Below are 27,151 nucleotides of genomic sequence, written 5' to 3'. Positions count from 1 at the left end.
TTATCTCCTCCATTGATGTTTGGCTAGCATTCTGTACTTCTGAAAATCAATTGGAAAAAATATGCTGTTATTTTGACTGTTAATTGGAAGAACTCAGCAAATCACTTGAAAACCTGGCACAGCACTGAGCTCTGCTGTTCAAAGGTTCACATCAGGGCTATAACACCGCACTTTTGGAAGAACCAAAGCATGTGTTTGTGCCACATGCCAGATCAGATGACCATAATGGTTTCATTTGGCCTTGAAATCTAGTAAATTTATGTGAAGCACCAAGCATAGCAAAATATGCAAGCTGTGTAAATGGACAGGACTTTACAAGTTGACTTGGATTTTACGTATGGTCCTGTACGAGTGCCAAGACTAGGCTGCACCTTAGCTCAGGAAAGGTCTGCAACCCCTACAGATGTATGTTGTTGTTAGATTTATTAAATAATACCCCAAAATGATTTGATACAATTTTGACAATTTTACCTAAGAAAAACAAAAACTCAGTACCAGTTAGGAACATAGTAATCTTGAAGTTTCTCAAGGGAAATGGGCAAATGTTGGAGTTATTAACTAAGCAAGGATCCATCCTTATGAAACTTCACACCCTCAAGAGTAAAAAAAAAAAACAACACAAAACAAACAAAAAAAAGCAACAAAACTATCCACCTTAGAGAGGGGAAAAGTGTGAAATATGTTCTTTTCACTTTATAAGAAATATGGAAGATATATACCATGAGAAAAGCAAGGGCATTTTTGTTATGGATCTTCCACTTCTTTCAATGTCTGACGTCAATTTCCGATACATAGCATAGGGGTGGCTCCTGTGAAAGAATGAGTAAGTTTGGTGTAGCTATGACAAATGTGCTGCTGTGGGGGCTGCTCACTGGGTTGCTTGTCACAGAGGTTGACAAAGGCTGTCATTTTGCGACTCGGAAGATGTACAGCTCTACTGGCAGTTATACCTACATTTCTGCTAGCAGGTACTGATACGGTTATAACAAAAAGCCAAACAGCCTTGCACTCTTGCAAAACAAAAGTATCTCACATCATTTTCCTGGTGAGCTTTTGTTCTTAGAAACTGCAAGTAGAGCTGACATTGTGGCTTTATTTAATAATTTATCTTTGGAAATTGGGCTTGTAGAGGTTTATTTGTGTATTAATTAATTTCTTGTGACAACAGCCCTTCCATACAAACAAAAGTAAATTAATCTTGCTTGCCTTGTCAGTCTTTATTTCAGTAAGACCAAGAATGATAGGTGAAGCCAAGAGACTATGCTCCTAAAAATGCTTACTGTGGAGTTTTGACAGTTTTACTTGTGGTAAGTGACAGTCAAGGATATTGTTGTTAGAGTAGTTGTTCCTTCAGGGGCTTGTATTGTGCCTACAGAAAAGCCCTGCAGGTCTTTTTATATTCCTCCTTTCAAGATACCAGCTGCTCCTGCTTCTCTTGAAAACATCACACAGCTTACATAAAAACTCAAACCCAAAAGTGATCACAAAACTGAAGTGAAACCATCTTTTTTTTTTTTTTTTAAATCTGAAAATGGAAGCAGCTGGTACTTATGGCTGGTAAAATCACTGTTAGGGCTTTCTCTGTGTTCTTTGAAAAAAAGAGGCAAGGGTTTCCCAGTTTCTAGTACCTTATGACAATTACCAGAGGGTGGCTTTATGCTTCCATATAAAATTGGCACTTTCGATAGTATCTTTTGCATTCCTTCTGGAAAAGCAGATGCTTTGGCTGTCCATTTTTCTTGCGTCATCCACGACTGTGGTGTTTTTCTGTCTTATTTCCCAGTGATAGCCACTGGTTGACTCTTGCAGGCAGCCTTCTCCTTTGCAGTCACAATGTTTAAAGTCAGGACCAAGGAGGCTGAGGGTACTCTGCATCATATAGCATCTGCAGGTTCAACTTATTCATGGGGTTCCTGCAGCTTCATCTGTTGCCCCAGCTGATGAGCCAGCTGAATTTCCAGCCATTGACAGCTGCAAGGTAAAGCCCCTTAACTTAAGCCCCTTGACTGAGATGTCAGATGTGATGCTTTGTCCTATGTTTGCTACAGGCTGAGTGTGCTCTCACAGGCATGTATTGGGCTCAGCTAGCATGAATTGACTCCTAAACTGCAGAAACTCAATGGTAGGTGGGATCCCAGATTAAATCCATTGCATCCTATGCTTCCAGAGGGCCTAATCCATGAAAGTTTCTAGTGAAAGGATCATTTTAGACCTTGTACTGCAGTTACCAGTCCTGCTCACTGATCCCTCATAGCCAGCAGTCCTCATCGGATCTGCTGGTGGGGCTGGAAGAGCATGTTGGAACCCAGGTCATGTTGTTTGAATTCTTTGAGTTAGTATTTTGAAATAGATGGACGTTTTGCATTTTAGAGGTTATCAGGCAGTATGTGTGAGTCCTGTCCTCTTGGCAGGGTAGGAGACTTGAAATTATTTTCATCCCTTCATAGTCTTTGCTTAGCTCTAAAAACAGATCTCAGAGCTAATACTTTGCTCTTTCTGATGCCATGTAAATGTATATTTTTGTTCAGACTTGCTTATAGGCCAAGCACCATGAATGTTCTACCATCAGAGGAGGTCTGGGTGAATATTTTTTGCCCCCTAAACCTGTCCGTAGTCACTTAGAGCAGCACAGTGGGCAGGCACATATTCATTATGTTTGGTAACTCCAGCATGTTGGATCCTGGGTTCATTTCTTTAATCTTTGATATTATTATTATCAGGAAAAGTGATTCATTGCCAACTATTGCCACATATATATATATATATATATATTATTCATTTAGAATGACTCAGTAAGATAGCTTTTAGGAAATTACAGTTTTTAGTTATTGTTGTATTCTCATTTATTCAAGTTCCCACTAACTTGCATTCCTGTATTTTTTCTAAGTTTAGCATAATAGCCTCTTAAAGGCATAGTGTTAAAATGAACATATATCTACCTATACATATACATTTTACAAAGGCTTTACTGTTCTCTACAGAAAACGTATTTAACCAGTTATCTTCAAAGTCTGTCCATAAATAAACCAATGCACTTATTTGGACCACATCTTGATTATTACCGTACCTCCTAGACTGAATGACTAAGCCCCTACTTTTTTTTTTTAATGGATATTCATACCTTTCAATTACGAAACTTCCTGCAATTTGGCAGAATTAGACATTATTGTTGGGGCTCAGATCATTAGTGTTTCATCGCAACCTTTTGCTCACTTATGCACATGCTTTTTATTCATGTCCATGTCACAAAAAGTCATATACTGCAGTGCTAAAAATATAAGCATGTGACATCATTCTAACTGATAATGTGTTGCCAAAAGCTAATGAAAATTAGTTGCTGTTTTAAACCTCCTAGTGTTGCACTAAAACACTGCTTTTTGATACTGAGAAGCAATAACAACCTACTGAAAATAGAATATGTTTTTATTTTATACTTTGAAGATTGTTTTTTCAATTCCTGTGTAGGATGTGTGGAACAATATTAGCTTTAAGTAGTTCACTTTGAATAAAGGAATGTTTTAGAAGCAGCCTCAAGCATAAATAGGTCTACTTTAAATGTTTTAGGTATGGAGTAGCCACAGTTGAAAAACTAGTCTACTTTATTTCCTGTGAATACCATTAGGGTTTCTCCCAGTGCTGCTACAGTGATCCATCATGGCAGGGTTTGCCACAAAGAGTGTTGTTTGCAGAGAGGGTAACAAGGTGGTCAGGCATATAGAACAGATTTTATATGGGAGCAGACTCGGATTCTGCAGCCTGTAAAAGGGAGGACTAGTAAAGCATCCAAAAGAAGTGTTTGAAATCATGAATGGAAAGTGAAGGGAGGAGCTATGCATTGTCTCCTCCAATACTAACATCGAGGAAGTCAAAGGTAGCTAGTTGGTGGCAAGTTTAAAATGGACTTTTAGAAATGTTTCTTCATGTAACCTATAGTTCAGCTTTGGAACTGTACAGGACGTTGTGGTTGGTAAAAATTGTGCAAGTGCAGAAGTAATGGAACAAATTCGTAACATCCAGGAGGATTTAGTAAATACAGACAGAATCCCTCTGGTTAAGCAAGTCTGCAAGTCATTGTAAGCTCCAGGAGGATGCTTGAGAAGACTGAATAGGAGTGAAGGTGCTGCACTTTCCTTCTTAAGAGAGAGACCAGACTACAATCATTCTGTCAATGCAATGTGCTTAACAGGGACTATATGGGAAGTTGGCCATCAGTGTCATCGTTATGTAGGTGATTATTATATCAGTCACTGTTCCCGTCACTTACCATTTCAGCAAGGTCCTTAGGTGACCATGGGCATGGCCTTCCACAAAGTATTGACAGTAAAAGAAGCATTCTAAGCATTAGCATCAACAGAAGCAGTATTAGCTGCTTCTTATAGTTTAATTTCTTATGCACAGAGAATGAGTCAGAAGGCACAAATATCAAATATGGCTATTACCCTATTATTAGAGTGGCTTGTAACAATAAACAAACATAGGCTACAAATTCAAGGGTGCAGATAATCACTAGAGCACTGCTGTAGTGTATTAGAAGAATTCCCTGGCTTCTGATTAATGCTGTGCTATGTAACCTTCGCAACTGGGTGCCAGTATAGATAGCACAAAGCAGAGAGATGTATGCAGCCTTTGTGAATACCACAAAAGAGCAAGGAAACATAGGAACCTGGTAGAATGTAATTCATTTGCCTGTAATGGCCCTGCAATTGTCTCTGTTACAAAATTTCTTATTGTGACTGCACTGTATTTAAGAATTGGGCCTGTGGTTTTATTGCAGAATTATTACAGTAAGCCCATTGGGGACTGTGAACATATAGTCTCATTCTCTTAAGTATTCATCTGGCCAATATTTTGAAACACAGCTGTTTCTAAGGGACAAGAGGCACTAGAATAAGTGTTGAACTAATAACAAAATAGAGATCCATTTAGTTTCATTTCCCAAATGCCATCATCAAATCCAGAATCAAGAAGCACCAAAATTAGGCTTTTTTTTTAATTATTATTATTTTAATTATTATTTTATATATATATATGAGGCTTTTGGGCAAAAATGGCTTTCACACAAAGTACCTTGACCTTTTGTGTTGCTTTAAGTAGACTGAAAAGCTTAAAGGTTAAAAGCTTAAAGGTTAAAAACTAAAGAATTAAAATATTTTGTTGTGTTTCTGAGGGTAAGAAACATATGAGTGGTATGAAAATGAAATCATATGCATGGTTTTGTTGAAATGTTTAATGCAGGTGTTGTTTGGAGATGGCAAAGAAACAGGCCTGAATAGTGGTTCTTTCTTTGAGCCCACTGAATGGACTGAGAATATGAGTGGACGAAGTTGCTGAGGAAATTTATAGTAGCCACTCTCTTTCCTTTTTATTTGGTTGTTGGCTTGTTTGTTTGTTTGTTTTTGTTCAGTTTTTAGCAAAACCTGGAAGAAGTATATTGTGATTCTTTGTCCTCCCATATTTGCTCTATCTGAAGAACCTACACATGGGTGGGGTCTTGCAGCTCTTCTTTACCCTTTGTTCAGAGCACCTCAGCTCATTTCCTGAGCCTCATCATGGCAAAGCTAAGCTAAAGAAACAGTATGCCAAAATGCAAATGCCTGCACTGGGAGTTGGTGCTCTATAGTAATTAGAACATATTTTCTGGCTTTTGGTGGTTAAAAGGAATGTGCAATTAGATACTTTGGGTACAGATGTTGCTCCACTATGTTTCAGTCCCCTGTCTCTTACACTGGAATCTGTAATTTACATTTCAGGGGAATGTATGTACCGCCTTGTATGTACCTGCTCCTGGCAGGTTGCTTGGTGTCTTACCAAAGCAGACGTTTTCTTTCTATAAAATAGAAGTTGTTTCCAGACCTGCTCTGTCTCTTGAACGATGACAGATGATTATTCTAAACTTTATAGTTGCAAGTGTAAATACTTGAATTGTCAGAATAAGTGTCTAGCTCTTAAATCCAGAAATACTTTAGAGGTTTTTTAAAGTCCTGCATCATGAATGCCTTATGCTTCATTGCACACTGCATATAAACATTTCCCTTCTGTCTTCTCTAAACAGGTAGTACTTACTGTTAATTTCATCAAACATTCTCTTATATCTTGTGTCAAGGGAGAAGGGAGACTTATTTTTCATAGTCAGTATTAATAGCCAGATTTTCTCTCTACTCTCTTTAGGAAAAAAAAAAAAGGACAATTAATTAGTGTTTGAATAGTTGCTGGAAATGAAACCCCTAGACCTTAATATGTTTTTATTCTCAAGAGATATATATTATATTTAGTAGCTGTTGAAGGCTACTTTTTGGGGAATTAATTATTTTTCACTGGTTGGTCAAAAGTAGAAGGAAAGTAGAAGAAAACTGCTTTGAAGTAGTCATTCTCATTGTTCTTGAAAGAAACAATCAAGGAAAAAAAGTTTGGTTTTCTTCTCCAGATGAAAAAATAAAATATTTTGATAGTAAATGATGTTCTGGAACTGCTTAAACCAGCTAGGATCAGTCCAAGCAAACAATCCTAGTGATTAATAGAAGAGGGACTTTAAAAACATTTGGCAATGGAAGAAAACAAACTGAGTGCGTTGTTGAAGTATAAATTGAAGAATCCAGGGAGGAATTATGTAACTGTTGAAAGCAGTACTGATTTCTTATAACAGTATTATATGAAGCTAAAACTTTTTTTTTTTCTTTTTCTGTAGAGTTGTCTTATAAGACTTAGAGTCAACATGTACCTTTTATTTCTTTAAGGGAAATATGTTACTTAAAGATACTACGTAGTAAAGATGTTCCCCGGTTGTATTATTTCACTATAATTATTGTCTGGTTCTTGTAATAGTTGAATTGTGAATAAAGGAGATGCAGTGGTACTAGAAAATACCATCTCACTTGCATGTGAATTACCTATTTTTTTTCAGCAGATGTTCACCGTATGACACATTCTGAGTTACTTATTATTAGTTTATTAAAGTTAAAGGAATTGCTCCAGATAGTATGAAGTTATCTGACTGTCTTCATGCTGATTTCTTGTACCATTTTTTCCAGTTTCAGAGGTATGCAGCCAAAAATGTGATAATTAACCCCTGCCTAAAATATATAATTAAAGTTTATGTGCCATTGTAAAAATGCAGCAGATATGTGGAGAATTTTTCTTTATTGGAGTAGTGGAAATTGTGTACCTTGACTTCAGTAAGGTTTTTAGTGCTCTCTCTTAGAGGGAAGCTGTTGATGTATGGGCTGGAAGAGCAGTGAGGTGGACAGAGAACTGGCCAGTCCCAGAGGGTGGTGATCAGTGTCAGAAGGTCTCGTTGGAGGCCAGTATCTAGCAGGGTACCGGGGGGGTCAAAACTGGGTCCAGTCCTGTTTAACGTCTTCATTAATGTGCTGGGTGATGGGGCAGCATGTACCTTCAACAAATGTGCAGATGACACTCAACTGGGAGAGAGTGGTGATAAGCCAGAGGGTGTTGCTGCCATCCAGAGGGACCTGGACAGGCTGGAGAAACGGGCTGAGAGGAATCTTATGAAGTTCAACAAGGGGAAGTGCAGAATCATGCACCTGGGAAGGATCAACCCTGGGGAGTTATGGAAAAAAAAAAAGAAGGCACCAGTGCATGCTAGAGGCCAATCAGCTGGAAGGTGTCTTTTCAGAGAAGGCCCTGGAGGTCCTGGTGGACACCAATTTGACTAAGAGCCAGCAATGTCCCCTTGTGGCAAAGAAGGCCAATGGTATTCTGGACTGCACTAGGAGTTGCAGGTGTGTGAGGCCACACCTGGAGTGCTGGGACCAGTTCTGGGCTCCTCAGCACAAGAGAGTCATGGAAATACTAAACAGAGCCTAGTAAATGTCTACTAAGATGATGAAGGGATTGGAATATTTCTCCTATGAGAAGAATGGGATTGTTCAGCCTAGAGAAGGCCAGATGACTTCCAGAGGTCCCTTCCAAACTCAACCATTTTTTGATTCTGTGAATCTGAGGTTGCTACTTTATTGTAGAAATCGTTTGCAAACAAAACAGTAGTTATTTTTCCTCCCCTGAAAATTGAGTAAAGTAAAATTGAGGTTTCATAATAAGCTGGTCAAGCTAGAGGTAATGAATGCATCGCCAACTTTTCTCCAATGAAGCCATTGTCAGTTATAAATAAATGATAACTTAAATTTTCCAGTCTCTTCCTGGCAGATGTATGCACATTGTATAATTTTTTTCTTTCCATCATCTGTGGAGCAAACTATTGCCCAGTGTGAACCAGGAAGCTGGGCTTTGGTTTTAGGGTGATATATACAAATGTAGCAGTAGTTCAGCCTCAGGAGGCCATTTTTATTACCACTTTAGTATCTTTCGTAGTAACTGAAAAGTAAGGTGCTGAACGCTGACAGATATGCTATAGAGTACACAGAACATGCACATAGAACATAAAGTGCTTTGGAAATGTTCTATAAATGCAGAGGCACTTGTATTAATTTAATATTTGTGATTTGATTAAGCATGTCTCACTTCACTTACTACATACTATAGGCAAAGGGTATAGTTTTTATTCACAGACTGAAGAAAACTGCTTGGTTTCATACAGCAAAGAGTTAGGGAAAATAAGAGAACAAGATGAATGACTATAAACAGGAATTCTGGAAACTTCCTACTCAATACCCAAGAATACAATTAAAATTACCTGGAAAAATCCTCAGTAAAAAACAGTCAAATTTAAGCATCATCAATACTATTGAAAATGATGAAAAAGTAATGATTAGAAAATACAAATTAAAAGATGCAGTAACCAGCTACACAACTATACCATTCCCACGTTAAAAGTACCCATTTTCTTTTTTGTCCATTACCTGCAGTGCTAGAGGAAGAGAATTAACTTTCACACTCACTTCAGGAATAATGTAGTAGACTGGGGCAGCTGTTTACATTGTTAGTTTAAAATACTGACTCTGATAATTAAAAATTTTACTTTTCTCTGTTTTTCTTAACAATTTATGTGGCATGGCTAAAGCTCTGTCTGGTTGTTGAAGTACCAGTTGGACGCTTGAGAGTATTTATGATTAGAAAGGGTAATCCATTAGTGTATTGGGTTGATATTCTGAAGTTTGTAGTATTTGGGGAAGCTAAGAGATTCAGATTAATGAAGAGAGAATATGTAGAAATAGCTAATTGTCTTTTTGGGGGATACTGTAGCCCATCGGTACATACAAAAATGAACTGGTAGGAAAGAAGCTACACTTAAGAGAAGTTTGAAGTGACACATGGAAATGGTTTCCTTAAGTAAAACTGTGCCCATCCCTATCAGTGTTAAAAATGAGTTAGTCTGCATTCAAGCACATTGTCATTATTTTAATGAACATTATGAACAGATAATAAGAGAATGCACTCCAGTAGATAAAAATTAAATACTGTCACTATTTCATGACATTTTAGTTAATTATACTATTCCCATAATGACTTATAACTGTGTGCACAGAGTCTTGAGATAAAAGAGAGGAATCTCAGTGGTTTTCAAAAGCCATACCAAAGTATATATCTGTTTAGAATGAGAAGATAATTAATTCCATGAACATGGATCACCAGATGACCTGGGTTTTTCTTCAGCTGTAAATTAGGGGATTATACAATCCCTATGTAGCATTAATTACTAAACAAAAGCAATTTCAGAATTTTATTCATTCATGAAATTTCTATAAAGGGTAGGAGACTAATGGTGTCATCTTTGTTACTTGTGTTTTTCTGTTTTATCTTTCTTTGTTAACTGCTTTGATGGACAGTGGATGGTCCTACTCTGTGATGCTTTCATAGTCACTAGGCCTTTTGCAAGTTCTAAATTAATGACTAGATAGTTAAGTGGTATCACAACTCTTCTTCTAAAGAAAAATAATTACATTTGCTTCATCCTTTACTCCCCCTTTTTACCAGCATTTCAGGTTAAAATGCAGGTCCTGAATTTCAATACCACCCTTTGACAAAGCTATGTTTTTACATTTCTTCGACTATAAATCAAGAGTTAAATAGATATAAATGTCCTTATTTGAACATATTTAGTCACTGATTGTAAGTAGAAGATACTACTTTGTACATTACTTGGTGCCTAGCAAATTGCACCTTGCTAATACATTGCCTGCTGGTTGTACAGAATCACAGAATCATTTATGTTGGAAAAGACCTCTAAGATCATCAAGTCCAAATGGGAGAAGAGACTGACACCCACCTTGCTACAACCTCCTTTGATGCAGTTGTAGAGAATGTAATGATAAGGTCTCCCCTGAGTCTCCTTTTCTCTAGGCTAAATAACCTCAGTTCCCTCAACTTCTCCTCATATGAGGAGTTCTCCAGACCCTTCACCAGCTTGGATATAGAATATTTCATCTTCCTCTTCATCCTGGTTGGTTTCTCAATACGAGTCTCACCGTGACATCTGCTTTGTTGGCCTTCCCCCTCTTTCTTTTCTATAAATGCTCAAACACGTTGTCACCTGTATTAAGCTCTAGACAATCAAAACACTCCTTAACATATAGAACTACCCCACCACCTCTCCTTCCTAGCCTATCCCTTCTGAAGAGTTTGTAGACATCCATTGCAGCACTCCAGTCAAGTGAGTCATCCCACCACATTTCTGTGATGGCAAATATGTTTTAGCCCTCCTGCTGTGCAGTGTCTTTCAGCTCCTCCTGCTGCATGCATTGGTGTAGATGCACTTCAGTTGGGCTAGCAATCCTGTCACCTTTTTTGGAGGAGAAGCCCTAATTCCTTTGTGACCTTCCTCAGGCACTTATGTGTTTTCTAGCCCCTCAATATCCCCTGTGCCTTTGCTGTTGCCTGGCTCTCCATCCCCTCTCTCTACAGGGACTGGGTCAGGCTGAGGGACATTGCTAGCCCAGCATTCTACAACCACTGGCATACTGCCCCCAGGCTTATCTCTAGCAAGCCTGGTTTTATCCCTTTCCACCTTCAAATCTAGTTTAAAGACCTTTTAGGTCTTAAAGACCTTTTATGTCTTTTTCTAGTTTAAAGGCCTTTTGAGATAGGTGAAGCCTGTCTGTTGCCAGCAGGCCTAGTGTCATATAAAATGACCCACAATTAAAAAAATCCAAATTTCTGCCAGTGACATGAGGCTCTGTAGTGGGTTTATGTGGCAAGGTTTTGGTAGCAGGGGGCCATAGGGGTGGCTTCTGTGAGAAGGATCTAGAAGCTGCCCCATGTTTGGTAAGGGCCCCACTGCTGACCAGAGCTGAGCCAATAAGGGATGTTGTTTGCACCTCTGTAAGAGCAGATTTAAGAAAGGGGAAAAAATGCTGCCTCACAGCAGCTGGGAGAGTGAGAGGAGTGAGGAACAGCCTTGCAGGCGCCAAGGTCAGCGAAGAAACGGGGAGAGGTGCTCCAGGTGCCGGAGCAGAAGTCCCCTGCGGCCTGTGGTGAGGACCACGGTGAAGCAGGCTGTCCCCCTGCAGCCCATGGAGTACCACGATGGAGCGGGGTTCCACGCTGCAGCCCGTGGAGGAGACTGCGGTGGAGCAGGTGGACCTGCACCGACAGAGGCTGCGGGCTGTGGAAGACCCCTGCCGGAGCAGATTCCGGGCTGGACCTGTAGCCCGTGCAGAGGAGACCACGCAGGAGCAGGTGACCTGGCAGGGAGCTGCTGCCTGTGGGGGACCCAGGTTGGAGCAGTTTGCTCCTGAGGGATGGAGCCTGTGTTATGGACCCATATCTGGAGCAGTTCTTGAAGAGCTGCTGCCTGTGGGAAGCCCCCACAGGCTCAGATCAGGAAGGACGGCATCCCGTGGGAGGGACCCCACAGAGCAGGGGCAGAGAGTGACCGTGAAGGAGTAGTGGAGACAAAGCGCTGTAGATTGACCACAACCCCCATTCCCCCGTTCCCCTGCGCTGCTCGGGGGTGAAGAGGTGGAAGAGGGTGGGTGGGGGAAGGTGGTTTTGGTTTCTTTCCTTTGTTTCTCTAGCTTGTTAGTAATAGACAATAAATCTTACTATCTTTCTACTCGGAGTCTGTTTTGCCTGTCACGATAATTGTTGAACAATCTCCCCATCCTTATCTCAACCCTTTGCATTGTATTTTCTCCCCATTCCTCTTTGAGGAGAGGGAGTGAGAGAGCGGCCATGGTGCAACTCAGCTGCCCACCTGAGTAAAACCACCACAGGCTCAGAGCCAGATAATTGATCTGTTGGCTCTTTTTCTCCCCTCATCATTCCCTGCAACTGGAGTGAGGCAACATAGTATGATAAAAATCACTTGGTAGTTAGTATCAACATAGTAGGATTAAAAAATGATAAGAAAATGGTTTTCTTCTTATTTTGTCTCTCTAGTTCAGTGTATTTTACATTATTTCCCTCCTTCATTTTGTATGTAGGAACCTGTAATGAATATTCCACTTGTGTATCTGTAGGCAGTAGAGCAAGTTGTGGGTATGACCGTGTTTAGGAGATGGATGTTTGTGATAACAACTATGTTGTTAGTAACACTGGTTCCAAAACAAAGAAGGTAATGTTTCACTACTGGTCATCTAATGCATCTATCTATGGGTAACATGCACATTAATAATATAGGCATAAACAGTCCTGGAGAGCATAAAATGTATTAAATATAATTACATGCACTCCACAAAAAGATTTTCTTCCTGGAATCAGACCATACTCAGGATGTTTGTGCTGTTTGCTAAATGGCTCAGAATTGCTCTGAAAACTAGAAGCCCTTGGGACATTTCAGACCTTTGTGCAAATATCCAAGCATGGTCTGCCCTGATCTTAAAAATCTACTCCCTACCTGCCTTAAAGCACCAGGTGCTGCTCCAGGGTACGTTTTGGGCATGCAGTATATCTTGATGCACACTGAATTCATGCTGAATGTAATTTGAATAAAACTCAGGGTAAAATGCCATGATTAGTTGTTCTGGATTGGCATCCAGTCAAGGCAATATAAATGAAGTTTTACTGCAGTTTTACTTTTCTTGTAAGTATAAGTTTTGCAAAAGGTATGTTGTCTGAGGAAGCATATGATTGTGGAGGACAGAAGGTTAGAATGTCATCAGAAACAAGTTGTCCACTGATGTCACCATTCAATATCCCCAGCTATCACAACCTTACACGAATGTATGTAGTTGTAAAATAGGTTCTTTCTGGCTTTGAATCCTTGAGAATTTGTGACCATGTATGTTATTGGCTGTGTATGTGCACATGGACACCCTATAAAACAATTCCGTATGTTAAACATATAGAATACCATGTGACTTTTCTTCTTAAAAGATGAATCACCATGTTTCCTCTAACTTACATATGACATATAGCAGTACCATAAATATATAATATAAGTGTGTGGTTTGGGCTCATAAAGGTATACCTTAGCTGTGCTGAAACTGTATACCTTCAAAACAAGTAGCAATGAATGGTGACTGCCGAAGTGCTAAATTACTAGTGACACTTGCAATTGAGATTTTAGAATATGTATAACTTAAAAAATACAGCTATCCGTTTGGAGGTCAGGTACTTCTGGTATTCATTCATCAGTGCTAATTGAGCAAGATGTTCAGCTGAAATACATAATCATTCTTCTAGCTCTAAATATCATGAGTCATATCAACCAGCACAATAATGCATAAGCAATTTGTATTAATGGAAAAACACATGAATCAAAATATCATATATTACTCCTAGACCATTTGGATTTGGCCTTTTTGGATTAAAGTGTGGGATGTAATGGTTGAAGACAAAAAAATCACCAGAGTTTCTCAAAAATAGTTTATTACAAAGTCTAAAATTTTTAAAGGTGGGAGGTTTATTTGAAAATCCTCCTTAATTTCCACTCTGGTTTTTGATTTGTGAAGAAAAAAAGAAGTGCAACATATGATGCTAGGATATACTGGTCCTTTTAAGGACTCAGCCAGCCAACGAGATAGAGCAGAGTGACATCATATCTTGTGCTAGGTGAAACTTAGAATGATGATGGACATATCAACCCATGGCAAATAAAAGTGTCAAGCAAACAGTTCAGGAAACAACGAAGTTTTCAGATGACCACATTGAAGTCTGGAGAATCATTTCCATTTGTCTTTATCACAATATGACTTGATTATAATATATATATATATATATTTCTTTAAACATTTAAAATATACACTGATATTAACACTGAGATTTTTATCTTTGCAGTTTGCCGGGAAGACTCATACCAGTCAATAGTCTCATGTGCTGCTGTAGTACTTACCCCTGTAGAGACGACAGTGGATACAAGCAAAAAAGAACGGACAATAATGCCTGATGTGTCTAAACAGTGAGTTATTCAAATAACATGATTTTTTACAAATACAGTGTAAACATCAGGCCGGATTCATTCTTGTGGATATGCATATACACCTCCTTTCTGTTTCACAAGGGGTTACATCTGCATTTCCAAAAGCAGAACTTGGCCTGAGGCTAAGCTGTTTCTTTTGCTCATTAGCCTTTTTTTTTTTTTCCAAGGCTTTTGGTAATGAGGTATACAGAGAGAATGGGCATTTATACTCTGAGAAATTGACTTTTTAACAGGCTTAATAGAGCGATTCCTTTTATTTAAATAGTTCTTTCATTCTTGCACAATGTTTTTAGTCAGCAGTTGCTTTTTAGAAAGAACATAATTTTGAAATGCTCTGCTCATTTGAGATATTTCAGTATTTTTCAGTGACTATTTTTATTGCTGTGTTATAACATATGATGGCATCTTCAAAAGTGGGATGGTAGTCTTCCAAAGAAAATCTATTAACTTAAATAGAGTGTAATTTGATATCTTGCATTAGATGAGAATCATAGCCAAAGCATGTGTATTAACACTTGTCTTGCGATATCAGACAGGATGGTTGTTCCTTAACAACTGAGTCCTTGGAGAATGAAAAGAAAACATAACAGTAATCACAACATGAAGTTGGGGTCCATGCATTTTTAAATTGTAGAAGGTAATTAAAAGTATGAAAATGGATAATATGAGGTCATTATTGATCCTTACAATTCATGCTTTGTTCTCAGCTTCTCTGGGTATAAGCAAGTTTAGCTTTGAAATTGTCTGTCGGTTTATTTCTGTGAAGTACTATCTTGCACACCTATTACTGTAAGAAAATGAAACACACACTTACCCCTGCCTGTACTGGGTCTGGCTGGGATGGAGTTGTTTCCCTGAAGCAGCCTTTACGGTGCTGTACTCTGCACTTGTCGCTAGAACAGCATTGCTATCATACCAGTACTTTGTCTATTGCTGAGCAGTGCTGGCTCAGCACCCTCCAAAGGCCCCCCCCCAGCCCCCCCGCCAAGACCCAGCAGGGTGGGAGTGGGCAAGAAGTGGAGAGGGGACATCACCAGGGCAGCTGACCTAACCCGACCAAAGGGATGTTCCATACCATATGATGTCACACTCAGCAATAAAGGGTGGGAAGGGGGGAGAGGAGGGAGAGCTCTCATTATGAAGACACCTGTCCTTCCAAACAACTGCTATGCATATCAAGGCCCTGCTTCTCAGGACGTGGCTGAACACTGCTTATTGATGGGAAGTAGAGAATATATATTTTTTTCTCTTTCTCTGCTTCTGTGCGGCCTTTACTTGTTTTTTCCCCTCTTCCTTTCCCCTTTAATTAAATTATCATTATCTCAGTCTGTGAGCCTTTTATTTTTCTTTCCAGCATACTTTCTTCCCCCCCCCCCCCCCTTTTGAGGAGGGGGAGTAAGAGAGCAGTTGTGGTGGAGTTTGGCTGCCCAGCTGGATACTCATCACACCGCCACAAAAAACAAGCAAACAAAAACAAACAAACAAAAACCAACAGTGAATTATATATTAGACCTGAAACCTAGGTACAAATACTTTGAGCCAGATTAAAATATGTATGCACTATCTCATTTGTTATTAGTTCTGATAATAGGAAGTGTAAAGTCTGTTTTCCCCATGTGAATCTGTACCCTGGGTACAGATCTATGGCTTTAGTCTGTATTTGACAGTGGCCTCTTTTCCAGTCTGGTCAGAAAACCATTTCTTCCTAGTCTACCTTTATTTAAAAACTTAATGTAGTACATTGTCTGTCGTCTTGGTATTATTACAGTGAATTGATATTCAAAATACTGGTAGCATCTGTTTGATTTGATGTTTCAATCATGGCTTTCTAAATACTAAGGGATTGGGAAAGGAATAGACCAGAAAATACTACACTGAAATCCAGGGTCCATTTTTGCCTTCCCTCCATTAAAAAGTAAGCCTTCAGTGTTGTTTGATTTCCTTTTTTCTTCCACTATCAGCAATTTCAGCATGTCTTAATTCCTTATAAATTCAAAGTAAGGTCTTGTATGTGTCTAACATGTACTTGAAAGTTTTATAATGCCACCTCTTACATAGTTTTTCCCTTTGCCTTATTGATATTAGTAAGTATATTAACCTGTTTTCTATTTGTTGTTGTTGTTAATTATTATTTTTTTGCTTTACAACCTGACTAGTGATATCCTTTAAGTACTTAGACTGAAATCATATTTCTCTTATGCATGCAGTGCTCTCAGAAATATGCTCTGGCCTCTGCTGCTCTTCCAATTTGCACGTCTTAAAATATGACTTGTAGCTCTGTCATTCTTTCAAAAAGAAAGAAGTTTTTGCTTAGACAGATTACACACATTTGAACTTTTTCACATGAAACAACATCACTGTATTAGTATCTTTAAACCAACATTTCTTACAAATATAATGGAAATGAAACCAGAACATCTTTCTGGAAAACTGTTGCATGTTGTTAGAACAGGAATTCTGTAAACTGTCTGTAAACTTTCAAAGTAATTATAAGGGGATGAAAGCAGGCTGCTTCAAGGACATCTCAAGCATTGTGAAGCATCAGCATCACATTCACTTCTTTTTTCACTCTGTGCTTCCTACATGGAGATCCTTCTCCCCATACCCAGTTTCAACTGAAGCAAAAGAGATCCCAGCTCCTGTCTCTATATACCCCAGTGCCATCTGTTTTTACGCACTATAAATATCAAGCAAGGAAAAGCCTTTGACACACCTTCAATTCTGAAAATAACTGAATACTGAAAATAACATGAATGTTATGAAACTGAAAATAACATGAATGCTTTGATTTTTATGCTTACCTTTGTGAACCTCAGTTGTTTTGACTTGCGTGTCTCAAAACTGAGTATCACAGGGGGGTGAGCAGTGGTCTACTCTCTAGGAATAATTCCTGTAAAGAAAAAGTTGCTTAGTTTAGGGCCTTGGACAGAGTATGTTTAGAACTACATAAGAAAGCAATCCGAGACACGCAAAGTACATACTAATGATAATAAGATAATAAACAGTTACTAATTACTAAATACAATTATGCTGTAAACCCCCGTGGAACTATATGTAAGACCTTCAGGACACAAGAAACCGTGATGCGTGGGTGAAGGAAAAATGCCTTTAGTGTGAATTGTATGATATTTGACTAATGATGTTTTATCTTAGAAAGAAGTTGGTTTGTGGCTTTAAATAATGCACCGTATTTGCTTAATGTAATTTTACTGTAAGCAGCAAAGTATGCCAGAAATGGTAGCAGCAAAATTTAATGATTCTTTGAAGTGTCAGTGAATAGATATTATCAGGATCGGAGGATTAAAGGTCATTTTTTTCCCCTGTATTTTTCTTCAAATTGCAAAATATTTAATCAGGAAGCCCTTTTTTAGTGATAGCTAGGGGATCGTGCACTGTGGGCAAAATCCCCACCTCTATAAGAATGTAGATGCAAAATAAGTGGAGAAGGCTCTGGCCAAGGAAATGTCATATCTCGAGCAGCTTGGAAGTGACATCCTTTGTGATGTCAAAGTGACAAGAAATTGTCTGCACTCAGCAAAGTATACTTTTGTTTTGCTAGCAGTAGCAAGAGCCCTGCTTTTTAGCTTTTGTCCTGCCACTCCACAGCAGACTGTGACTTGTAAGAAATGTATAGTCTGAATGTCAGTGTGGGGTCAGGATTAAAACCAAACAATGTGAGCTGTACCTTACTGTGTCCTTTGTGGCCTCCACTTTGTCTGGGATATTGCATTAATTTTATTGTGTTTTGTAGAAATACAAGACTTAGAAAACCCATGCTGTCAACAGTTCAAGTTATCAAGGCCTCTTGATGTTGCTTTTGTGGCAAATCAGTCAGTTCCTCTTGAAGTTGCGCAGATGCTAGAAACAATTTGAACAGTTCATTCTGTTTATATAGTCTTAATTTTAGTCCTTCCCATCTGAATTCAAATATAAATAAATCAACTGCTGAGGCAGAACAATGACAAAAGGAATTATCTCTTCCATTTCAAGTTCTTACAAGCATGGGAAAGAAAGCAAGGCTAGGGAACTGAAAGTTACGCTTTAAAACCACTTAAGCTTCAACTTCTGTGATCAAATTGTCAACTGAAAGTTCACACTACAAGAGACAGTGTGGGAAAAAAGAAGTTGCTTAGACTTATGTGTCTCTGAGCAGACAATGTTTTGCTGCTGCAGGCTGTTTATATCTAAACGCTGAGAAAACCATTCACGTGTTACTAGCGCTTGAAAAAAGTACAGTGAAATTTCAGGTGCTTAATTTTTCATTTTTGTTAAGTGGGTGATTATGTACTTTATTTAATGTGCTTTTAAAATTGATATTTTGGATGTGATGGCAGTGGAGTCCAGAATAGCAATGACAACACGTGACCATCAGAGCTGGATAATTTAAAGCTGCATAAAGCGCATTTCTGCTTCATCTTTGTCACATTTCTGATTTTGATTTTTCTTTGAAGATGATATTTCTGTTAAATTGTTTTTAGAGCTACAGACCCTGTTGTTATGAAGCAGCCATAGCAACGTGCCAACTGTTTGCCATATCAGAAATAATTCCGGAACTTTAGGGGAGATTACCTTAGGTTGTAGATGCCTGGTAAATACTACAGCTCCTTTAGCCGTTTTTTAAACTCTTAATAATCAAGTCAAATTTTTCTTCTGATAAATACATGAATGGGCCTATGTAGTGAGGCTTTCTAACATTACCTGTTTGAAAGCTGTTTAATTTGTACCTTGCAACTTTGCTTACCTGAGCACGATTCTTATGTATGAGTTCAATTTCAAATCCCAGGAGTAGGCTCCTGGTAGTCACAGCGACTAGTTGGGTGCTTACTGATATGTAAGGTAGAGGACTGTAGCTTTACTGCTGTATCGTACTGCACTGTTTAGTACAGGTATTTAGTTTGGCATCTCAGAAGGTTTTGGTCCATGTCTATCCTGTATTTGCTTACTAAACTTAGGAGTTGTTTTTTTTATTCCCCTCTACAATCTTCAAGTTGCAAAAATGTCATTGTTTCTTTTGAAGATGCTGGTGATCCTTTCTGACTCTTGTAGCCTTGCCTAATTCCTTTCAAAAGGAGTTGGAAAGAAACTGTTTCTATGCTACTGTTCACTTCTTTCACTTGCAAGTTTTCTTTCTTTCTTTTTTTTTTTTTTTAATTTAGACAAGTCCGTGTGAAGAATTTTTTTCCCCTCAAAGTGTCAGTGTTGTTTTACCTCTGTGCTTTCCCCTGGTCCTAAGTGGTGACATGAACAGCGGTCTTCTGCTGTCAGGCTGTGATACCCCACTGCAAGATTTGTATCTGGTATGACACTCCGTTCAAGAAGGCATGTTTTGATAATGTGAAAAATGAATGCTTTTCAGACTCATTTGGACAATCAGATAAAAGATGATTGAACTATTTCAGTTCCCTGGATAATTGTGATGATGCACTCTGAAAGCAAGCGTCATTCCTTGCATAATACTAATAGTATATGGACGACTCTTGTTGCTCTGGAAATATATTGGTTTTCAAGCTGTGGTTCCAACTCAGTTGAGAAGCAGCAAAAGACACATCAGCTGAACTAGAGTATACTACCCAGCATAGCATTTTAGTGATATGTAAGAGGTAGGGGAGGTTGGATTTATATAAATTTCTTCAGAACAAGTACTTCAAAATTGTGGAAAGAGTTTGTAGTACAATATGCATGTGCCACCGATAGTCAAATGCATCATCAAAATTACTTCCTGAATTGGTAGGAATTGCTGATATTTCTGCAAGGGCCAAATACATTCCCAGAACTGATTCACACACATGAGGTGGAAGGAGGTCCTTCCTGGGGAACCAGCAAGGCCTGTGTCCAAAGGTCTAAGGCCAGAACATGTCTCCTCAGGGGTTAGGAGTGTGTGCATGAGGATCTCCTCATGTTTCCAGCTCCTACGCATCTCCTGCATGGGCTGCTTCCTCTGCTTTTTCACACTGCATCTACTCCCAGCACTCCTGAGGAGCTCAGCCATCACTCCTCCTCCCTGCCACATGTGCTCCTCACAAGACTCTGCAGCCCACCTGGTTTACAGTTCTTTGCTGGTGGGTGTGCAGTTCTTCTTACAGATGTAAGGATGGCTCAAATACATTAACGTCTCACAAGATGGGAAATTTCAGTGCTGTTTCCTTCTTAAATCTGTGGAAAATAGCCACAAGTGCTGCCTGTCCCTCAATTGTATGACAGGCCACCTGCAGAGTGTCTAGGAAGGTAACAGCTGAAGTAAGGTAGAATCTTTGATTTACTCTAGGACCCTAGTGAACACATGGGTTTTGAATGTTAGATATTCTTCAGAACATTTTTATATATCGTAGTTAAGAAATAGGGGATGAACTGCATTTTTCATAGTAATGGGTATTTTTTTCCTTTGATAAAGTTTTGCTTAGTGAAATATTTTTTTTTTTTTGAAAAAACAAATATATCTTGGAAAATATTTTCTGCTAGATCTTTGAATCTTCAATTTTTATACTGGTGAGAAAAGCATACTAAAAATATATAACTGGCTATATTCACTACGGAAGGGATTAATAAATAATAAAAACATGATCAGGGTAAAAAACAACAAATTAACTCTTTGTTTAAAAGGCACTTTTAAACTGTTATGTTTGATTAAAAACTCATTTTTAATTATTCTGATTCTCTATCCCTCTGCAATAAAACAGAGGGAAAACAAAACATAACCCGTGGCCACAACAGTTCTGTGGACTCACTGTATATCTTCTATTGCTTTTTCCACATTTTGGGAAAATGAGTACATGAGTAGAGCAAAATAACTCATTTCTGAAATGGGAAACATTTCAGAAAATAGAAAACAAAACAAAACAATATTTACATTTCTTCTATTGTCTGCTATTCCATAACCCCAGCTAGCTAAAACTCCTACATGACATTTTGTTTTCACTAGGCTGCTCACATAGGTAACCTCTTTTTGCTTTCTTCAAATAAAAAAAATGATAACATATCAAATTCTGAAACTTCTACTGTTTTCTATGTGTCCTGCCACTGCCAAAATGAGAAGGATTTTGTACAATTATGAAATAACTAATGGTTGTGCAAATGAAATAAAATTGTATGGCAAAGCAAATATAGCAGAAGCTTTGTATCTGGTTATAGAGTGGGTGCATCAGTAGTTTTCATGGTCCTTCTCAGTCATAGCAACCAACTACTCGTAGAAAACATCAACTGAAAATCAATTCAGATAAGTATTTACCTCTGGAGGTCATCTGGTCCAACCCCCTGCTCAAGCAGGGCTGCCTAGAAAAGGTGGCCCAGGACCACGTTCAAATGGCTTTTAAAGATCTCCAAGGAGATCAACATCTCTGAGCAACGTGTGTCTGTACTTAGAGAGTATTTAAAGTGTATACTTTAAAGTGTTACTGACGTGAGGCTGAGGTTCTTAATGCCTTATTTGCATCTGTCTTTATTAGTCAGACTGCCTATCCTCGGGGTGCTCAGCCTCCTGACCTGGAAGTCTGGGACAGGGAGCAGAAGAAATCCCCCCACAGTTCAGGTGGAAACAGTTAGAGACCTGCTGCTTCACCTGGACTGTCACAAGTCCATGGGGCCAGATGGGATCCACCTGAGGGTGCTGAGGGAGCTGGTGGATGTGATTGCCGAGCCACTTTCTATCATCTATCAGTGGTCATGATCACCTGGAGAGGTCCCAGATGACTGGAGATTTGCTAATGGGATGCTCATCTGCAAGAAGGGTCCTAAGGAGGACCCAGGGAACTAAAGGCCTCTCAGTCTGACCTTGGTGCCAGGAAAGGTGATGGAACAGCTTGTGTTGAATGCAACCATGCAGCATGTGTGGGACAACCTGGAGATCAGGCTCAATCAGCGTGGGCTCATGAAAGGCAAGTCCTGCCTGACCAACCTCATCTCCTTCTAAGACTGAATGACCAGCCTGGTGGATGAGGGAAAGGCTGTTGATGTAGTCTGCCTAGACTTCAGCAACATCTTTGACACGGTCTCCCACAGTATTCTCCTAGAGAAGCTGGCAGTTCATGGCTATGACAGGTACGCTCTTTGCTTGGTTAAAAACTGGCTGGATGGCTGGGTCCAAAGGGTGTTAGTGATATCTTCTGATGATTTGGATGAGGGAATTGAGTGCACCTCAGTAAGTTTGCAGAAGACAGCAAGCTGAGGGGAAGTGTTGATCTGCCGGAGGGTAGGAAGGCCCTGCATAGGGACCTGGACAGGTTGGGTTGATGGGCAGAGGCCAATGGGATGAGGTTCACCATGGCTAAGTGCAAGGGCCTGCACTTTGGTTACGACAAAAGCTGTGCAGAGGAAAAGGATCTGGGGGTGCTGAATGATGCTCACCTGAATATGAGCCAGCAGTGTGCCCAGGTAGCCAAGAAGACCAACAGCATCTTGGCAGGTATCACAAATAGTACAGCCAGCAGGACCAGGGAGGTGATCGCCCCCCTGTACTCTGCTCTGGTGAGGCTGTACCTCGAGCACTGTGTTCAGCTTTGGGCCCCTCACTACAAGAAGGACATCGAGGCCCTGGAGCGTGTCCAGAGAAGGGCTACGAAGCTGGTGAAGGGCCTGGAGCACAAGTCCTGTGAGGAGCAGCTGAGGGAGCTGGGGTTGTTTAGTCTGGAGAAGAGGAGGCTCAGGGGAGACCTCATTGCTCTCTACAGCTACCTGAAAGGAAGGTGTGGGGAGCTGGGGGTCAGCCTCTCCTAGGTAACTAGACATAGGACTAGAGGGAATGGTCTCAAGTTGTGCCAGCTGTGCCCATGCTTTCCCTTTTCTTATACGCTAGTATGTCTGAAATATACAAGATTCTACCGAGGTTATATTGCTTTAAAATTTGGGCAAAAGCGTTTGTTGAACTTGACTTCTTTGACTCAAGTTTGCACAAAATTAACTGGAAGTACATGGTGTTAGAGAAGCACTCCAGAAACAGAATTGTACTTTCTGGTGTGTAAAAGAATCTGCTGTTGCAAAGCTGTAATTAAAGTCATTTTTGAGCCACAGCTGGTGATTGTGTGAGCTTTATAATCTTGCTAGAAATCTAAGGTAGTTTTGGGCCCATAGTTCTTTGCAGCAGAAACATCACTTTGAGGTAATGTTCTGTAAATGCTGAAGAGTGTGAGGTGGTGGTGGGTGATAGCAGGGGAGAAGGGACCAAGAGGATAATTTGTTTTGTAATTTAGAAGCCTGTGCTGCTTGTATTAAAGTACAACCCCAGTTCTTACAAATTAGATTTCAAAGCATAATTGCAGCTCAAATGTAAAAATTAATCAACTATGTTATTACTTGTGAACAATTAAAGTATCATAAAATGGAAAACAAATATGAAGGAAATATGTTTGCACATGTAATGCTAAGACTGCAAAGTACTTAATTTGGTTAGACAAATGCATTGTAGATTAAAACAAGGAAAAAAACAGATTGTGTGTCAGAGATGTATTTGTTTCACTTTCACAGTAATTTAATAATATCTCTGAAGCATAACAAAGAACAGCGTATTTTGGTAACTTCTTATTCTTACTGGAAGACATTGGGAAAAGAGGATAAATGTTAGGGAAAAACTAGGTAGATCTACAGTTCTGATTGTATGGTATAGCTATTGGACTATGCTTTTAGTTTTATAGCTCGTTGTATACTTCCATTGAAAATATTATCAGGCGTTTTTTTCAATGTGATCAATGAAAAACGATAGCCTTGTGATGGTGATGTTACTGGTTTTATTGAGAGGTTTTCTAAACCACGTATTTTGTAGAGCATTCCTAAAAGCATCATCCTTACAGTGGCAGTCGTCTTTGTTAGCACATATTTTCCTAATGAGAGTCATCTTATCATGACTTAAATAGGACTACTGCTGGAGTAAACTCAATTCAATGAGCATACTGCTTAAAAATATATAAATGCTGTACAGGGAATGAATTATACAAAAATTACATGAGAAGTGTGCATACCCGCATAGTACATTTAGCATACCATCAATGGGATTTCACTTTTTATTTCACAAAACTAAGTGGGAAGAGGTGCTGCAGAAGTGTGCATAATCTCAATACTAGTATTTCTAAAGAGCAAGATTTGTTCCGTTTTGCAGAGTAAAAAGAGTTATTAGAGAAAGTGTGGAAATAATTTTAAGAATCTCCTTACCTTTAACTCCAGCTCCTCGGTTTGCCTCTTTTGTTCTTATTTATTTTTCCTGGAGGTAAGGAATATATGGAGACAATATCCCTCTTATTCCTGTATTTACATTTTCAATGTACTTAAGAATATTTCTGGGAGCAGGGATTTTAGTGACCCTGTTTTATGTAAACCTCTATTTTACATTGAGAATTGAGTACATTGTGATTTACCTCTATGCATTTACTAATAGCAGAGGTGGATGGCTGGGAAATGAGGATGAAAGAAGCAGAAGAGATAAAAGTGAGAGGCTACTGCTTTAACATATTAGAACACAAGCAGTGTTAGTGTACTTGGATTGTTTGAGACAGAAATTTGAAACTATATTGAAATAAAGTTGTAAAAACAAAATATTGTAGCAAGCAACAGTTAATTTATGTTAGTTGAATGCTGCGAAAGTTATCCATACAGATATGAAATGAGTACAAGTGTGAGTTCTTCCTTGTGTGCTCTGGGACCAGGATTCAGCTGGGTTATATGAGGAGGTTTCTTGCCCAGGCTTCCTTTTATCAGCAGTAGCTGCAGTAGCCACTGTGGAACACCTCACTGAAGTTTGTGAGGGAAAGTTTTTCTCTTTTCTTTTCCCATATCACACCCGTAAGTATTTCATGTGTTTCCTGCACCTGGTCCATTTACGAGTTCTTTGTGGATATTGTAGGATTTTACTCAAAGGACAACTGCAACTTGCTTTGCTTTTGGTACTTTAATCTTCTCTTTATTGCTACACAATGGAGTAGTATCTAGTTTTGTTACAAATTAAAACTGTTTGCTGCTGCTACAACATTGATTAAATATGTAACAGCATGTATTGGAAATATATCTACCTATTAATAATCCAGATTTAGAGATTCCATCGCAGCAGCCCAGAACATCTGTTTGTGTACAACTTTGATAAATGTCTAAAAAAGAGACAGAAGCAGGGAAAGAAAAAGAGGCCAGTGCTTATGCCAGAACTACTTCGTTCTGTGTTGAACTGCTTAGTTAATTATATTTACAAGTATTAGCAAGATGTAAATATTTATTTGCACTTGTTCTAGCTGTCATGTCAGGTATTGCATTAATGCAGTGGGGCTAAATAATTTACAGACCTTTGTAGGTCTCACAGAGCTCCATGTTTTGACCTGTACAAATTAAGACAGCTGACTAAAAAGAAGCATAAATAGGTTAGACAGAAGAGGTGGGGTTTTTGGAAACACATTCATCAAAGTATGACATAGGTTGCAAGTTAACCTGTGGTTCTCTCCATTTTTTAACTCCAAGATTGGCTGTTTCATATGTTCAGCAAATCCCCCAGATCCCAGGAGGATTCCTGGGATGAGCAAGATGAGGAGGATGAAAGAAATACAGATAAAAGAGATTACAGGGAGTGAGCTATTGAGGTAAAAATCAAGGGAAGGACAGGCAGGGGAAAAAGAAGAGAGGTAGTTTTCAGGTGAACTTTCCCATGTGTTAATCATTCATGCTTATTACCTGCAGTGTTGGTAAAACTACTTATTTGTTTATACAGGAAGCTTATAGGGTGTTTACCTGAAAGTATTTTAATGTTATTTAACTCTGTTGTAGTGACCTGCTCCTCCAGCTTTTTATTGTGTCCTTTTATATAATATGCCATCTTTGTATACAGTTTTAGTATGTGTCAAGCTTACTGCTTTGGAAAATACTGAATTGAAAAGGAGTCATCTCTCCTGGCAGTTCTAGGGGCAGAGACCTCAACTCAGAGCTACAAAACCACCAGGAATGAAGAGTGTGAGAACCAAGAACAAAAGGCATTCCTGTATTTTCAGTAATATGTCATGTAATTCTGATTTCATCAATCTAAAAGTGTCGTGCTCGCAGTATAAAGCCAAAACAGGAGAAACCTGCCCTTTTTGCCAGAAGAAAAAGTAGAACAGTAATGCCAAGTTACTTTGTTCTGCAGTAGGGTTTCTTAGGTGACCCTATTAATGAGGCTGTACTTTGAGCCTTAATTTTGTAATCTTATTTTAATCTAATTTTATAACTTTATTTTTCTAAACCTTACCTGGATCTCAATATAAAAGAGGGATTAATATTTTTGACTGGAAAAAAATAGTCTACCTAAACATTTTGGGAGGTAAGGCCGAGATGAACATTGTCAGAGTTGATAATTATCAATAGAGAAAAATGTATTACAGAACTCTAAAATGAGCTATATTCTCCATAGCTAAATAAAAGCCACCTCTGTTTCTTGTTCAAGGAACAGTACGGTCTGTTAGGGATAACTAATGGAGAAGCTTGAAAACATCATTTATGGGTCAGGGAGAAAGCACAACAGAAGCAGATTACCAGTTTACTTTTTAAATTCTGTGTCGGCATTATAGGAGAAAATATACATAAAAATAATATGTTTAATATATTTTATATTAATATCAGATGGAATTGGAGTGATGAAACTGTGATGTGTAGTAATAAATACTATTTGTAATGGTTTTCAAGTTCCCTATCCTTTAACTCTGTTGCATTTTAAAATTGTATACCACCACTAAAATCCAGAGAGTAAATACAGTGCTGAAATGCAGCAGATTATTTTAAGAAAGATTAAGAAGGCAAATCATCATTCTTAATTTATCCTCACAGAGATTTTGTATTTTTTTTTAAGATTTCATTTTTCCTTTATCACCTTAAAAGAGAAATACATTTAGAGAACTTGGAATTCAGTACAAGTCCATTGCAAGAATGAATTACAAAGCT

The 27,151-nt window shown here is 38.8% G+C and overlaps 1 protein-coding gene across 11 annotated transcripts in view; it reads left to right on the top strand.

The window, feature by feature from the left end:
* The window catches only part of CCSER1 (coiled-coil serine rich protein 1), a 735,828-nt gene that overhangs the window by 224,850 nt on the left and 483,827 nt on the right, over window positions 1–27,151 (top strand). For all 11 annotated transcript variants that reach the window (XM_083833058.1, XM_083833062.1, XM_083833061.1 and 8 more), the window contains one exon: window positions 14,134–14,254. In XM_083833058.1, coding sequence (XP_083689184.1) covers window positions 14,134–14,254 — 121 coding nt within the window. The remainder of the gene's footprint in view (window positions 1–14,133; window positions 14,255–27,151) is intronic.

Source organism: Anser anser (assembly GCF_964211835.1).
Source record: "Anser anser genome assembly, chromosome: 4".
NCBI lineage: Eukaryota > Metazoa > Chordata > Aves > Anseriformes > Anatidae > Anser > Anser anser.
This window is presented reverse-complemented; position numbering and strand designations above follow the sequence as displayed.